Here is a 16352-nt window from a genome sequence, read left to right as displayed (position 1 = left end):
CACACAAATGCCATAAATTTGCGAACAGTTGCAATTTGTTATCAAAAATCCGGTCGGACTTTGAGTAAGCCTATGAAGCGTGCACATCCGCGTGTGCGCCCCCAAAAACACGGCGCCATTGCGTTCGTTGTTTATCCGTCGAATCACATTGACCTTTCGTAAAATTGTTTTCATATAAGCAAGTGCAGGGTTAAAGTAAGTTATGATGAGAACTTTTTCCATCCAGCCATTAACTGTTAGGTGGCTGTTACGACTGGTGTTTGCCCGACGATCAGTCTGCATCAAGCTGTTTATCTCAGTGGAATCGTGAAACAGGTCAGGCGGTTTGACTGAACGTTTTCGTTTGGTTCCATTATTTTTTATCTCAATAAATCTTTGCCTTGCGTCAAATTTCCTGCGTTTAATTTAACATGGAGTAAGTTCGTCGTCTATAAGCGCTTCGCAAAAGTTGATCTGAAATTGGAACTTTGAAGCAGGGCTAGCAAGTTAATTTCGCCTCGAATGAAGTGCAGTAGATAGATTCCACGCACAATTTTTGCCTAGAAACTGGCGTAGGTTTTGGAAATATTCAGTCAAAACGAAGCTCGCTCGCAACTATCAGGTAAAAGTCCTGAAGAGTGTGGTTATTGTGGCAAAGCACACTCGGCCAGATCACATTCGGTGTGACCCCTAAAATGGAACAGAAACTGTCTCACATTAACGCCGAGTGAGCTACGATCATCTTCGCTATCGGCTACACCGAGCACCGTTTCTGCTCACGCGTGTGAATAAACCCCATTTAGTTGGAAAATCATAATATGGGGGGTTATGGCCAACCACTAACGTACTACAAAGAATCACCACATAGACTTCATCACTAATTGGAACGGTGCAGATATATACCGACTTCTCGGGTACCGTTTATATTGGTTTGTAGCCATATGTGGTATTACCTCAAACACCTCGACCGTCACCTGGACCCCATAGATTGATAGGCTGCATCCACAGCACTCAGACTTATTATTACCTCTGTCAGAACATTGTGACAAGTCCTGCTGTCTTGTCTGTTACTGTGATTGTGACAAGGAAGCAAAAAACTTCTTGCTGATCATAGCATGAGCTATTAAGTATATGATCCAAACATGACTTGTGATAGAATACCAGCTCCTTGTTCCCTAAACACCTGATTGCAATTGCGCTGGTGCTAGTCCGAATCAAATGGGAATATGAAAGCTTGGTTGCAAAAATCTAGAGATACATCGGATTCACTTATAACACCATTTATTTCCAGCTGGAGTTAGCTAGAAGCGTGAACTTACAGGAGAATCTGTGGTTCGAACCCAGCCAGGAATCTGAATGCTCCTGTCCAGGCGTGGGCGAATTGACAGTATCTTGGCCCTTGTGCTTCCTCCGGGTCTCGTGGCAGCTAGGCACCGAAACGGTATTCAACCTGAACGAATATTAAGATTATTATTATTCCTTACTGGGACTGCGCGAAGAAAGTCCGTGCTTCTTTTGAACTGCTCTCTGTTCGGAGGACTTGATTCTTCTGCTTCATATCACGTCGTACTGAGTGTATTTTTATAATGTTTCCTGGTCTAGTGATACGCTTATTTTCGCAGTGGTAGCGCTAGGATTTTACTCACAGTGGAAGCAAGGACCCAAATGTTCAATCAATTCGATTATTTTTTACCTAACCTGGCCTCAGCTGCTAAGCAATGGGGCCCTTCCTGTTTTTAGTTAGCCCTGCATTGCTCACTGATTGCGAAACCCGAAGGCCTAGTTCAAAATGAAATAGTGAATAAATAAGGCTTAGTCTGTGTCTTAAGAACCCCGTGCATAAGTATCGTGTTATGTAGGATTCCGAGACCTAAAGGGGCGATCATGCGTTTATATAGGCTTCTGGTTGGTTAGTTCAAAGCTTAATATCTTATTCATCGTGTGACTACCACATAACGAAAGTTGAGGTCAAGCTACCTCGATGGTTAAGGCATCAGACTACTGCTTGTTTCGAACCATACTCCTGCTTTTCGGTTGCTGCTGTCTAAGGTTGAACAACTTTGTAGGATCTCAACCCTCGTGCTTTCTTTGAGTCTCACGGCAACTGCATCCCGAAAAAGTGCCACAGCTTATACTGCATCCGAATGTCGTACTTGGACTCTTCCGCCAAATTTCCCAACTTTTCTTCCACGTACTTGATTTAGAATCTTCGGTTCACCGAACTCCTACTCCACTCTGTACTTTCAACGAGACAAACATGGTCAAGTGTTTCCGTTTGCGTCCAACGTGAGTACATCGACCTTTTTTGTCCTAACTGCAGATTAACTATGGTTTCTCCCAGTTCGCGCACTTTTGTTGAGTTGTTCTGACTGGTTCCAATCAGTCTATTGATTCTTTATTTACCAGTGCAGAACTTTTGTTTGTGCATTATTAGCCGGTATGTTTTACCCTTATGACATCCTTGGTATACTCGTCAGCTTGTCCGCCTTAATTGCGTCGTAAAAGCTCTTGACCTTGTCACATCTCTGACCTGGAGGTCACCTTGCGAGTCATGTAGGATTTCCAGCTGCCCTGGCTTTGTTAGCGAAGGAGAACATTATGCCCTGGAGACGTCAGCTCAAGACAAGCACACTTAACAGGCAGCGTCGTACCGTTGTAGGCAGGCCTAACCAATGTTGCCGGACGACCATGAAGAGGCGTTCATTGGCCGGTTCGCGATAGAACATAGGCACGTATGGTTTGTTGTTTTAAGGTATATCGAATTTATAACGATTGGCAACAGCAGTCTCGTGGAACGGGATGCAAGTGGCATCACCTCAACACTCACACTGGAGCTTTCAGTCTTTTTTAATTTGTCATTCAGGGTGGGTGAATCATACCAGCAAAAGTCCTGATGCATACCAGTGTGTGACGTCAGACTTGAAAGCCTGATTTGCATAGACATAGTAATTATGTTCCAAACGCTGCTCGATTTTTCTAGCTATAGATTGCGCGATACCATAAAAGCCATTATTTCCTTGACGCTGGCTGAAGGACCGGGTAATATCAATAAGGTTATGTGAGAATGATGTATAAATGAAGACAGGACGACATATGTGTTGCTCATCGAAGTCCACTTGTTAAAAGTTAAGCTTGAGATCTGCACTGTTGCGTGATTAATTTGACAGGCTTGGCGGCTAGCGTCATCGTTTTCGAAATTTATGACCTCAGCCATGGGATGTGCTCTTCGGTCTCCTAAAACTGTTTATGCATTTGCCAAGTGCCATTATTTTTGCCCCGCACTTGTATCAACTACCTGAAGAGGTCTTTGAAGAATAAGGCACCCGTGTGTGAGCAAGTGGTGTGTGTAGATTCCCCTTCAGATTGAAGGGGTATGCGGACACTAGGTCAGACACTCATGGACTTAGCCTTTTGACCATTCATCATACTCACTAAGCATCATTCGGTCAGGTCACACTGCCTTCCGTCACAAACGCTACGCCTGTCTGTTCAGGCAATTCGTTGCTTGATATTCAAATCTGACAAGGACATGTGGGTAGGCACCCCACTGAGACAGTGTTCCAGTTGTCTGTTCAACTGCGCCATGCATATGATTAATGGGGTAGAATATGACTGTGGTTGTTTTTATGGTCGTTGTCTTGCCGATCTCCTTGTAGTGCCTGACCGAGGGGTTAGCCGGGTAACTGGATGATGATACCGTTCGAATGAATATTTCAAGGCCGCCTATGTCCAAGGACAAACGTATGCATCGATCTCCCACCTATTCCACTACTAGTAAAAGAAAGGGCACCTGTGGATGCGGAGTCCTTTGTCGTGGAACACAAACAAAGCGGACACAAGCAAAAACCTGGGCTTCGGAAAAAGCCAACATCCTCAAGGCTCTTAAGCCTTCCCGGATGTTGTTTCAATATATGACACTAATGTATAAACGGTGCTACAATGGTTCAGTAATGAATGTTAATGTGAGACTGGTTCATTTTCAATAGAGAGTTCGTCCTGTCAGTGAAGCCAATCTATGCTGAAAAGCCGAGAAGCACTCTACAGTTGTTTAATTCTTGTCGGAAATCATTAGCAGTTGCATCTCACGAAAGTCAGAGACTTTCCTGTCAGTAAGCCAATCTATGCTGAAAAGCCGAGAAGCACTCTACAGTTGTTTAATTCTTGTCGGAAATCATTAGCAGTTGCATCTCACGAAAGTCAGAGACTTTCGAACCCGCGATCTTCAGCTCAGTGGTTAATTACTTGACTATTTTGCTACGAGTGTCTGATCAGTGGTGTGATTAAGTTTCACCTGGAAAAGACATAGTGCCACTCATATCTTAATAATTTCAATCCAATAATTTCTAGATTGACCTTTCGTCAGATCTGGCGCTTTGAATTACTTTGACCAGATTCTGCTTACCGTTTATCAGTAGCACACACACTTGCACTAGCACCAAAAAACCATTAAATCTTAGTGTGTGAGGTGGAAGAATGTACTAAAGCGAGCGTAACTTCAAGGAACATGTGTACTTTCGTTATATACACTTTGTTTCTAGCGGTTGCGAATTCTTCACCTGATTCCACCGGACTCCATCCCTTCTGTGATAAGGGTATTTCCAGTGTAGACTCTGAGGGTGAACAGTGCTCCCTCTGTTTCTGTTATGACTTCGTACGAAAATAGCGTACTTTCACACATTCTTATTGAAAGGCTCGTTGGAGAGGTAGTCTGAAGGAGTCCCTTTTTTGGTAGTTCAGTGTTTCGTCCTCATTGGGAGGAGACAAGTTGTTTTTACATTCCTTGTACACTTGAATGCTGAACGTTGTTGCCCGCTCAGCATTATTTCCCATACTTTTTCTAGAAACTGGATCACTGCTTCTACAACGGAACTGTCCGACAGAGTCTTAACGAACCAGACCTAGAGTCTTATGTTGCTGTTGATACCTGCCATGGATTACGGTTAGTTTGGTGTTTCACCTTCGCATGTTGGTTTCCCGTCGGACCCCGAAGCAGTTGCATTTGTCGTCGGCACAGCCTTTTAGTTTGTAGTTAGCAGAATCGTTTTTCCTCAACCGAAATCATCAACAAAAACACGATTGCTTCTATCACTACTGTGCTCCGTTCGTTTGGTTTTTATCACCTTTTGCAAGTACACACCTCTGGTAATTTATATTGTCTACGAAGTTCCTATAGATAGAAAAGCTAACGCCCGAGGAACAGCGTTAGGACTCTCGGTGATCGCTTGAGGTGTGATTACAGTGCTGTCGGTGGTGGCGTATGAAATAAAACCACTCTTTCGTCAAAACCTTTTTTGAGGTTCCTCAGTGTTTCCACGGTGTAAATGGGAACTCCCGGTTAAGGCTGCTTCTAGATAACGACCACCCACTGTATACAGCGTCTTACTAGTATGTCCGAATGAGATGATGGGTTGCATCACGACTCCCATCATTCTGGCAACACATTCCTGTTGAAACACACCTTATACCGACCTATCTGGAACCCAGTGACCTCTTTTCTAACACAGGGACCGATCATCTCGATTTTCATGAACATTTAAAACAGTTTTAATTTAGCATGCATGGTATTTGGCGAGGTGAACCTCCAGTTCGTAGAAAAATCGGTCCCACTTGCAAGCAACACCGACGAACAACGAACAGTACTCGGATTTGCTTAGCCTCCTCGCTGAGTGTTTGGCTATGTAACAAAACGTCACTTTTCAGTCTTTCTTGTCATTTCGCAGTGAATGATGTTTTTGTATTGACAGCAAGTCGGTTTCTTAATCAGATTAAAGTACCACGGTCAACTTCTGAAAACATTTGTTCTTTTTTGGACACAAACCTAATTTTGGTAGCATTAAATCTGTCACTATGCATAGTTTACAGTTATTTCGAGAACACATGCGGTAAATTTGCGTAACCGGTTTCCCTTGTTTCTGGATTTTCGTGGAGTTTAAAAGCTCTTTTTGGTGCTCGCACATTCAGCAATATGGATTTAATAATTTTCAAGCCGACCTTCCATCAGATGCAGAGATGACGCTTTAAACTTCTGTGACCAGATAAAACTTCCACGTTTGGTCAGTTGACTTTGTATTCACATCAGTCTCATCTGAGCCGTACCTCTCCTGTCCTGGCACCATTATCTTGGTTACACTACACCGAAGCAGGAAAGCACTAGGCTTGAGTTTCGCTCGCTAGCAGTGCATATCCTCGGTCATGCCGGGACTTGTAACCCGAACATCTAGTATGCCGATCAAGCCTGTCACAACTGTCCCACCAATGCGCCTAGGGTATCTGAATTATCACATTTGGCACCATAGTGCTTTCCCTGACCGCTTAATCGACGACTCAGTAGCTGCCCTAACCCACTGTTCAATGAATATACGTAATCATATGCGTTTTGAAGCCAGTTCCACCCATTCTTTTTCCTTGCCGTTGTGCGCAGACAGTACTAATTCCCCGACTTCAAAACACATGGCTTCCGTGTCGGGTAGCAATTAAGTGAACCATAGGCTACCTAATTCTGCTCCAACCTCGAAAAATATTTGTTTTCCTCTTCAAGGCGATATTTCGGGCAACTGATAAACGGTGGGCATAATGTGCACTTTACAGCGAAATAAAGGAAACAAAATGTCGTGGAAAAAGATATGAACACTCGGTTATTTATGCGTTTTTTGATAACTTCGCTCACAATTTTCAAAGAATTCGCACTTCCACATTATTTGAATTCAGATGAGTGTATTCCGACAGTTGTCTGCAATCCGATACTCAAGTAAAACAAAATTGTTAGAAAACCGGGAATTACACCTAAATGACAAACCTTAAGAAATGCTGTGAGCTCTCAACACCCTTAGGAGTAGAATTGCTCCAAGATATCAAGCCTGTGTCCTCCGTGCAACACACATGTTAATACAGTATCCTCATCCAAACTTAAGCTCAAACAAAAAGACATCAAACAGAGTACAGACAGGTGGTTCTGGATTCCATTGAGATTGGCAATAGGCCACGGACACGTTCGGATTGTGTGTGCGCGGTGAAAAGGAGTTCATTAGAGTTTGCTGACCTTTAATGTGACTACCCGTGCAGAATGCGCTCAGTCCCATGCAGACTGAGGTTTTGTAATGATTTTTGTCCCAGATTTGCTTCGTATTTGTCATGATCCAAAGACGTATGGTAGATCATCCAAGCTAGTTCGTAAATGCCGATTGTTAACTTCAAGTAAATTTCGACTTCGAAGCCAACAATCACTACGCAATATGTGATAATATCCTTTTCAACTGGAAATTCCAACCCCTCCCTTAACCTACTAACAAGGCGTCAATGTGTGAGATGCCGGACTGGTGGAATGTCGACTGGTCTACGAAACTGATGTTGCACCAATACTCCCTACGGCATTTTAAGTTACACTCTAAACCCTCAGATACACAGTACAGTAGTTTAGCGGTTAGAAGCCCGCTGTTCAACTTCCGAGGTCTTCTTGGTCCCCTGATTGCCACCGTCTAAATATTCCTTTCGCTAAATAAAGACGCGAAGCCAACGTATTTTCCAATTCTGGTTAGATGCAATGCATACGATAATTGTTTGTTATGATCATCACTTTTTGCATGTACATAAAACTGATTTGATATAATCCATATTATGCTTTTCCAAACGTCTGCGTTATCTGCGCTCTCTCAAGACTTCTGTTTAATTTTTTTTATTCCTAGAGGTCTAATTGTGGTGGAAAAGGAGACTTTTGGTATTTTGCCACTACAATGCTCATCGTGTCAACCAGGATTGATGCCTCATGTTGCGTTTCCACAGGTGCCTAGCCCTATTGATCGTAGTGAGTTCAAAGCATTTTTCCACTGCTGGTCGTTTGGTAAACTTTATTCAAGTATAAGTACCACCTTAGGTTCCCTCAGGGCCTCAATTAATCCGTTTGGTGGCAGATTTGAGTTTGTTCGTCTCTAGTGAGGTTTTCGGACGTACGTCCATAATTGAAAACCCTTCATGCATTCGTCTTTGATTATATGACATGTATTCTGTCAAACGGTAGTGCTTGAGAAAACGATAAACAAAATACTGGCGAGTTGAAACCTCTCAACTGGAATCCGGGACGCGATATCCTCTAACGATTACTATTAAAACCGCCTCTTGTTTAGTTTATTTCTGCCCGTTATTTTCCCTGTTTTTTTTCCGTTATTCTAATAGATGTTCCTTTGCCCGTGTTCTGGCAACCCACTGAGGTAATGTCGCATACCTCAAGACGATTCAAGAAATTGGGCGAGCATATTTATCCCGTTCGATTGGCTGTGATTTTGGACCATCAACTGGTAAGCATGTGATTGTGTTTCAAATTGAAACATCTTTATGCCAGATGAAGACCATGTAGTAATTAACTACGAACCTTATTTCTGCTGGGTCGTTGACACCGTGGTGGGTGCTGCCTACATTTAGTTGACAGAATGCAAAAGTTTTTGTTAAATACCATTTGCATTCTGTAAAATCCGATTTCTTGACGAATTAGAGATCAGAATTTTACCTCCTCTTTATAATCTAAACAGCTGGTATATGTCGTTCGTATTCCGCTACTTTACTGCTGCCTATATGGTCGGTTTCCCAACGAAGTTCCGCGTTTTTGGCATGATCTTCTCCTAGTCTTCCAACCTTGAGTTTGGCTGGTTGGTACAGTTACGTGTTACTGGTTACTTAGCTCGCTGACGTGAGAGACAGAGAGCATCGATATTAGCACCTGTTTTCGAAAGACTTTAGATGTCCAAGAACAATTTGTTACCTCTTGGATGGTGACATACTCACAGTGCCACCGGTCACCTAATGTAACTCTTAAGTATTTGTATCTTCTGTGAGCACATTGGCTGATCTCATTCGCTTCTCATCCTAAAAATCATATCCTTCCATTGATTTCAACAGTTTGTCACATTTGACCGAAAGTTGGAAGGCTGTATTCACTATATTGGTGCCATCATCAATCAGGCCACGAGGGTGAGTTATCTTTTTACAGGCTTCTGATTGCAGCATATTAGATTCATTGTTTAACAGCGCCTGAAAATTCGGCAGGTTTATGCTCATAATATCCATAATAACTGAATGTAAACCAATCGCCCAAGCATTACCACGTCCGCCTATTCAAATGTTATGATTCAGGTGCGCCCAGCGTGCGCTACTGGGGCTCAAACCATGTCACTGTTGATGAGTGCGGTGTGTAGACCCAGCAGAACGATTGCGCTAGAATGTAAGGAAGATTGTTCAAACGAGGGTGATGGAAATTCCACAATTTTCACAACCACCTACAACTGATGAGTCCAGATCGTCAGAAGTCCTGCTGATATGCACCAGGTTTGCTCTCATTCGCTGTGTGTTGTGTTGCATTCTGGATACAACAGCCAAAACCTTCGTTTTTCAGATCGGAATCCTGGTTAATGTCTCTTGCTGACTTTGAGCTGTAGATGATCCATCTGTTCGTTTGTACTTCCCCATTTCTTTCAAGATCTGCGCTCTGCCGTCCCGGTTAAGATTGTCATCCTCCCTTACCGGTCTGGTACCTACGGCAGCAACCTACAATTTTAAAGTACCCGCTCCGTTATGGCTTCCAAAAAGCCAAACAAACTGCATCTTGTCGGACAAACGGTTGTATTGTGGCCATGAACAGCCACACGTCCGTATTGACGGGGAGAGGTGGTTACGGAGGTTGATGCAAGAAGCACTACGAACAATCCATGAGTAAATGAAAAAAAAATTCTCTCGATGAGTGAGACCTCCATATGAGGAAGCATCACTTAAGGCGCCGGTCTACATGTGTGAGCACGTGATGCGGATCCCGCAATTGAACGATGAGTGGCGCTATCACGCTGCTGATTAGCTGCTTGAGGTCGAAGGGTTAGAGACTCCCTTGATTTTCGTGAGATACGAGAAGCACTGTGCGGTTCCAATTCCATCGCGTTCATTGATTTTGCCCTCAGGTCGCACTTTTATTGCATCAGCTGTTTCACGATCCACGCACATCCTTTTTCACTTCCAGGAAGTCAGTGCTACACCTCATTAGAATGCGGTAAGGGATTTCGTACGGTTTTTCAAGCTCCTGGGCCTGTTTTTTCTGTAGTTGGAGGAAAGACCTTACTCCTCACCAACTACCATGAGTCAATAAGCGGCCCAGAGAAACGATAATATCACTGGATATGTGAAACTTCCACCCAAGAATTCGTTACTCAAGTAGCCAGTCAATGCTTGACCACATGATGTGGTTTACATTATTGAAGGATGAGTGGCGCTATGTCCAGCTACTCACTGCTGATCAATCACTCGTGTCCAAACGGTTAATTGTTCAACGTACTAACCGGGAGTTCGTAGATACAAGGCACCCTGGAGCTTCGTAAGATACACACCGCTGATGATTCTCAATAAGGATGAAACAGCTGTACAGTGCTTCTCGACTTTTCAGTATATATTGGCTTCACTTATAGGACGAAACTTACAACAAGTGACACTGCTGTTTGAGCTGTTTTTCATAGCTATTTCCCTTACTGTCTGAAGTAGTCTGCTCCGTAAAGCCAATCTGAAGCATCACCATTTCGCTTTTCTTCGGAAACTTTCCGATGTACTTTACTTTGCCGGTTACCCCAATAACCCCCGGAATCAGTTCCAGCGTACCGCTAGCTATATCTCCTGATTCTCACAGCCCTTCCGCGCAGCACACACTGATGTAATTAACGTTCACTCCGAAACACTTCATTTCCATCATTTTTGCATTTTGTTCCAGTCTTTTCAAGAAACTCCGGTGGAATTGAAGCTGGTGCGCTCAGAAATATGGAATCTTGAAAACCGTATTTCTTTAAACTCCAGCATCAAAGTGACTTTGAATAATTTGGCGAATTACTCTAGTCGGCACCCCCGGCGTCATCCTCCTGGTAACGGCACGACTTCTGTTTTTGTTGGCTCAGACCAGAAGCATAGTCCGGTGGGTAATCCTGGCTTTTCGTTACATTCATTTCCGTTCATCCTCAGACTCCTTACATCAGTTTAGGGCTCTCTACACCTTACCGCTTATTGCCTCTCAATATTAAGTTTGGCATGCGCAACTTGATTGGATTCTGATTTGAAAACCCCAACTAAGTTCAGCTATTCGTTTTTTTCGGTATTCGGTAGTGTTTATTCTCTTGCGACTTGATTTCGGCCGTCAACAGGCACCTTGCTTTCTGGTCGGAGAGGCTAAAACTTGTTTCCTCACTGATAGGATTAGTCCACGGGATTAGTTCTCCGCGTGTTTACTGACATGGCCTTAACTGTGTATGTGTTAATCATTCTTTTCCACCAGGTCATGTAACCGCATACACTTACATATTGTCGCAAACCTTAAGGTGCTGCTGAAAAATAATTTGAATCTCCACGCTTCCCGTGCTTTTCCGGTGCATTCCTGACGGGTGTCGTTCGGTTGACCTCTTGCACAGCGGTCTGCCATCAGTCGAAACACCAATTCACTGTGGTACTTTACTTTTTGAATAGATTTTCTGCAGACTGATAAACCGTGTTCTTTGTCCTCAGTACTCGTATTTTCTGGAGGGATTATTTCGGAAGCCTCTTCTAGAATTTGTGGAGATGATCCAAAGAACTGCCATATGTTGAGTAAACAATACACTGGTCCACTATACAACAAAAAACATTGAAGTTCATAAGCAGTCACTGCAATTTCTGATGAAATGTCTCGGGACAACGAACATTAGCTTTATACCTACAGTCACGACGCCGCCACTACTGCTTCGATGGGGTGCCGTATGAACGCTGCGCCGGCGAAATTGATCGCTCGACTTTGCGTTTTGAACAACTATTAAAGTTTAAATGACCATAAAATGATTACACAATGAACATTCCAACCTGACACAGTTGTTGTTTTGAAGGTGAATTCTGTCACCACTACGTCGACTATGCTTAATGGATAAATTCAGTCATCTTCCCGACGGACCTTCGTCATAAATTATTTCGGCTAAAACTACTAAAATACACCAATGATGATCATCGAGCTGGAGATAGTTCAGTGCTTACGGTATGAACTTAAGGCTCGTGGCTCCAACTCAGTCCCGACTTCTGTCCAGGCTTGGGTAACCTGGCAGATTTAGGCTCTCCTGCTTCCCTGCATTGGTATGGCAGCTGTGCACCGAAATGGATTTACAGCTGTACGATTATTATTATTAGTATTAGTATTATCAATTTAGTGGTGGCCATAGATGTATACCTTATTGATAATTCAAGTTTTGTAATCCAAGATGGGAACAAAACGACAATGGCAAGAAAAGATGTTACCGTTTGCTTGCCGTTTTAGTCCTTTTTTTCATAATCGTGGTTGCAAAACGAAGTTCATGTGGCGCGATTTCAAAAACTGTGCAGCAAAGCCTACTCTAATCTCACCGACAAATTAAGCGTTGTTCCTTTCATGCAATAAGAATTTTGCCCAATCACACCAAAGTACGACAGAATTCGGGCTTCCTTTTTTTGTACAGAGCTAATCGAACATTTACTGATGGGTTAAAAATGAATGAAAGGTCTTCCGTCAGCGACTGACGCTCTACCTGTCATGCATTACCGGACTATTCGACCTATTTTCACTTTTCACAGGTACTGCGCTTGCACCGCCGTGCAATCTCTAATGCAGTGTCCGATGTTGCCGCACCCACTCTAGAATCACATGACGTGGAAGTATTGTTAACCACGACGCAATTTACCGAAGCGGTTGAATATTTGGCCGTTCCGGACAGCATTTGCACCCCACGGGCATTGACAGTCATTCAGGTGCGTTTTCATTCCAGCTTGTCGATCCCATCGTGATGTTTGGTTGATTTTTTCTGAGTACTCACCCATAAGCGGGTTACTAACTGCTGTGAACGACTTGTTCTGTTTTTAACGGTCGGAAAAATTTGTGTGAAAGCTAAATTGCCACCTTACTGAACATTCTTTCTTTATTGTGCCAATGCTAATAGACTATTAGTCTTTGACGAATGTATGGAGTGTTTGTAGAGATACTACTACCTTTTTTACCTAATCGTTGATGGGATACTTTGAACCATCACCTGGTCACGTTTCACTGGTGTTCATCCCCACGTTTTTATTACTTAAGTAGTAGAGACTATACTACTACGACATAATCAAGTCGATGGATCTGGAACACATGAGGAGCGAGTAACCCCGCTATTGATTAGAACTTAAAAGGTTCGGGAAGACAAATATTCATTCATCATATTTAGATTAGGGTTGCAACAATTTTGAGAAGCAAGTGGATAGAAGGTGCTCCGAATTTGTATTAAAAACACGGTAATAGTTCGCAAAGTACCCTAGCTTGCACACTGGCTTGTTTTTAACGGGAGAACCGATTGAATTCTAGCCGAAATTTCGTTGAGAACATTCTTCAACCCAATGTACTGCACAAGGTCGTTTCATGTTTCAGTTGCGACGATATTTCAGATACTACAGTTTATTGTGTATTTCCTGAATTGTATCGAGATTAATTCAAACAGGACATAAGGTTGACGGAAACTGGGGGCTGCGTCTACTTGTTGAGTCCCAAGGAGGGTAAAACCGATCATGGGCTGTCAAAGCGTTTTCAGCAAACTTGTGAGTAACTCCTTTCAAGAAACTACACCGTAGTATCTCGACTATCGTACCGAGTGAAACATTATGCAAGCGTTATGCAGCATATTCATTTGAACAATATAGTAAATGAGATATTCGGTTGGGTCTCCCGATATAGAAACCAAACCAAATAGGACGAAACCAGTCGTGGGCTGTTGGAGAGTTTCCAGCAACCTTATGAGTAGTGTGTTCCGTGAGGACAATAGTCATTTGCATTGGCAGCTGATTTCATCTAGGTAAAAATTGACAAGGTTCAGGAAACTGAACAACGAATTGAACAACATTAAATGTGGAACCCATCAAACGTTAATGGCGAGTCAGGGGGAGGGCTTGATTGTCATCGGATGACTAGCAGGTGGCAATGACGGGAGCAGATTTCAGCTGCATTTACCCAAGTATGGAATCTTGAAGACGAGGCATGTTCCTGAATTATCATATGTTGGTGAGACTGTTTGACATCGAAACATGGCTGTACCGTTACCAACTTGAAGAGGACATGTGGAAGTAAGCTGTTGCATCATACACCAGATGTATTCCGATGCGTTTCTTGGACTGCATGTTGCGGAAAATTATTAGATGAAATAAATAGCGCAGTGGTGAAACTTATCAATGATATTCCTATGAGATTTCGGAATTTTCCATGGAAATTCCTTCTTCTAATTGAAACCAACATATGCTAAAAAGCTGAGAGGCTGTAAAACTGTTTGCTCCTTATGGGAAATTTTCAGCAGTGCACATCTCACGAAAATTCAGGGAGCTCCTGATCCGTTTTTTTGTTTACCTCATATTTCTCTGGTGTGTACATTAGAAGAGATAGAACGAAGTACACTCGGTATGTCGCGCAACAGCACCGTTAGATGTATTAATCTGTCTGATTTAGCCTATTCCTATACTTATCTGCTTCTATTAATCAGTTGGAGGGCCGTCGCGTGACCAACATTCAGCGTTTTTTGTTTTTCTTAATCATTGGAATCTTTTTACGGGTTACTGGTAGAGGTAAATTAGTCCCGATTTGGAACACCTTTGCGAACACATCTTGCTCTTGCTTGTTAACGTTTTTCTTCATGAAGTGCGAGGACCTCAACCGTCGGTACTACTTGTTTTATTGGTGCGAATCTCGCTCAACAGTGGCTACATGGGCATGTAATGGGATCAGGTACATTTCAACGAATGCTGCGAACTAAATGAACTGTCGTAAACAATTGAACATTCTTGTCATAAATATTTGAATTCTTATATCTAGGTCTGGTCAGTGCCTTACTTGATCACACCATATGGGTATTAACGCCGATGCACTCGTTTACAGACATTCTCGTACATTGTTTTAACTCGTTTCACGATGTGTGGCCTAAAAGAGCGTATATAGTTGATGGAACAACCATACCGTGCTTCGCGCGAGGCGAGCCATGTCTTTTAAGGAGGTGTCTGTTAGGGGCCCTTTTCAAAGCACTTCCTGTTCAGTTAAGCGCGTTTTTTCAATCTGTTGAGCTATTATTATTATTATGACTGGTTATGAAGAGATTGGACCTAACCGTGGTGTGACGGTCTGTGCACCTCGGTGACCCATTGACCTATACTGGAGGGTGTACGCATGACACTCACAGAGTCTATCATACCAGTTTGGTCAATGGGTAGAGTTCTGACGAATACAGTCCCCTGGCCCTCCACGTTGGGTTTGGAACTTGTGTGGCGACATATTCCGTGAAAATGATAGTGTACTTGCATTCCCATCCCAATACCACAATTTCACCTTTTCCCTCTTCCACCATCCCCCACCTAAATTTGAACACTTTCTCCGCAGGTCCCAGCTCTAGGACTGACTATTTTGCTCACTCTGCATCACATCTAGCTGCAGTTTTTGTACGTCCGAGTACAATAACAACCTTAAACATTTCGAAGTCTGTTTTCACACCCCGAAAACCTGAAGCATGCAGGCCAACAGGTGGCTCTTCATCATACACTGGATTCCCTCTGTATTGATGTATGTTGTCTGTCAACTTGAAGCAAGCAGGCCAACAGGTGGCTCTTCATCATACACTGGATTCCCTCTGTATTGATGTATGTTGTCTGTCAGAAACAAGGACGCAGGACGCAAGTACTGTGATCGAACTGACTGCCCCCGCTCTCTTCCAGCTTCCGGCTGTGCACCTCTGATAATGCAGAGGCGGCTGCATCTAGATATGCTGAGTTGGCTATTGCGTTGAGTGACCGAGACTTAATTGGATGCCCGTTGGTAGTCAACTCTGTGCGGTTCGTTTGGGAAAATCTGTGAGAGAATCTTGAGGAAATCGAGTCCATTACACCTTGTTTATTGTATCTGCTTTCTCCCCAATCGACTGTAGCTCTGAATCTGCCAAGGACAGTTTCAATGACGCTCCAGCTGCCCTTCTGCAGCGGATTAAAATCTCAGGTGTTGTGGTGGTTGCTGGTGATATGAACGCCCAGGTAGGTAGACCAAACGCTGCTGAGCCCCGAATGGATTGTCGTCTTGGATTGGACACGAGACGCATGACCAACGGGGACGGATTCCTCCAGATATGCGCCGGTCACAGACTTCCTTTGCGGTACGAATTTCCGGAACAGCAGAAATCGCTTGACAACGTGGTTCCTACAAAAAAACACAACCATGAGTCCAGACCAGACCGTCGTCAACTATCGGTGGCGAGGGTCGATCACCGCCTCCAGCAGAAATTGACAACGTGGTTCCTACAAAAAAACACAACCATGAGTCCAGACCAGACCGTCGTCAACTATCGGTGGCGAGGGTCGATCGATCA

At 43.4% G+C, this 16352-nt stretch overlaps 2 protein-coding genes across 2 annotated transcripts in view; one reads left to right on the top strand and one right to left on the bottom strand.

The window, feature by feature from the left end:
- Positions 1–14380, bottom strand: part of T265_07079 (hypothetical protein) — a gene marked incomplete at both ends in the record, with an annotated part of 29408 nt that extends 15028 nt beyond the window's left edge. Inside the window, one exon of the mRNA XM_009172517.1 lies at positions 14357–14380. Coding sequence (XP_009170781.1) covers positions 14357–14380 — 24 coding nt within the window. The remainder of the gene's footprint in view (positions 1–14356) is intronic.
- T265_07080 (hypothetical protein) overlaps positions 1–16352 on the top strand; it is a gene marked incomplete at both ends in the record, with an annotated part of 52292 nt that overhangs the window by 2491 nt on the left and 33449 nt on the right. The window contains 8 exons of the mRNA XM_009172518.1: positions 2184–2265; positions 4821–4918; positions 7662–7780; positions 8149–8270; positions 8869–8940; positions 10715–10912; positions 12565–12738; positions 15970–16139. Coding sequence (XP_009170782.1) covers positions 2184–2265; positions 4821–4918; positions 7662–7780; positions 8149–8270; positions 8869–8940; positions 10715–10912; positions 12565–12738; positions 15970–16139 — 1035 coding nt within the window. The remainder of the gene's footprint in view (positions 1–2183; positions 2266–4820; positions 4919–7661; positions 7781–8148; positions 8271–8868; positions 8941–10714; positions 10913–12564; positions 12739–15969; positions 16140–16352) is intronic.

This window comes from Opisthorchis viverrini (genome assembly GCF_000715545.1).
Source record: "Opisthorchis viverrini unplaced genomic scaffold opera_v5_156, whole genome shotgun sequence".
NCBI lineage: Eukaryota > Metazoa > Platyhelminthes > Trematoda > Opisthorchiida > Opisthorchiidae > Opisthorchis > Opisthorchis viverrini.
The sequence above is the reverse complement of the archived record's forward strand: the minus strand, read 5'-3'. Positions and strand labels throughout refer to the sequence as shown.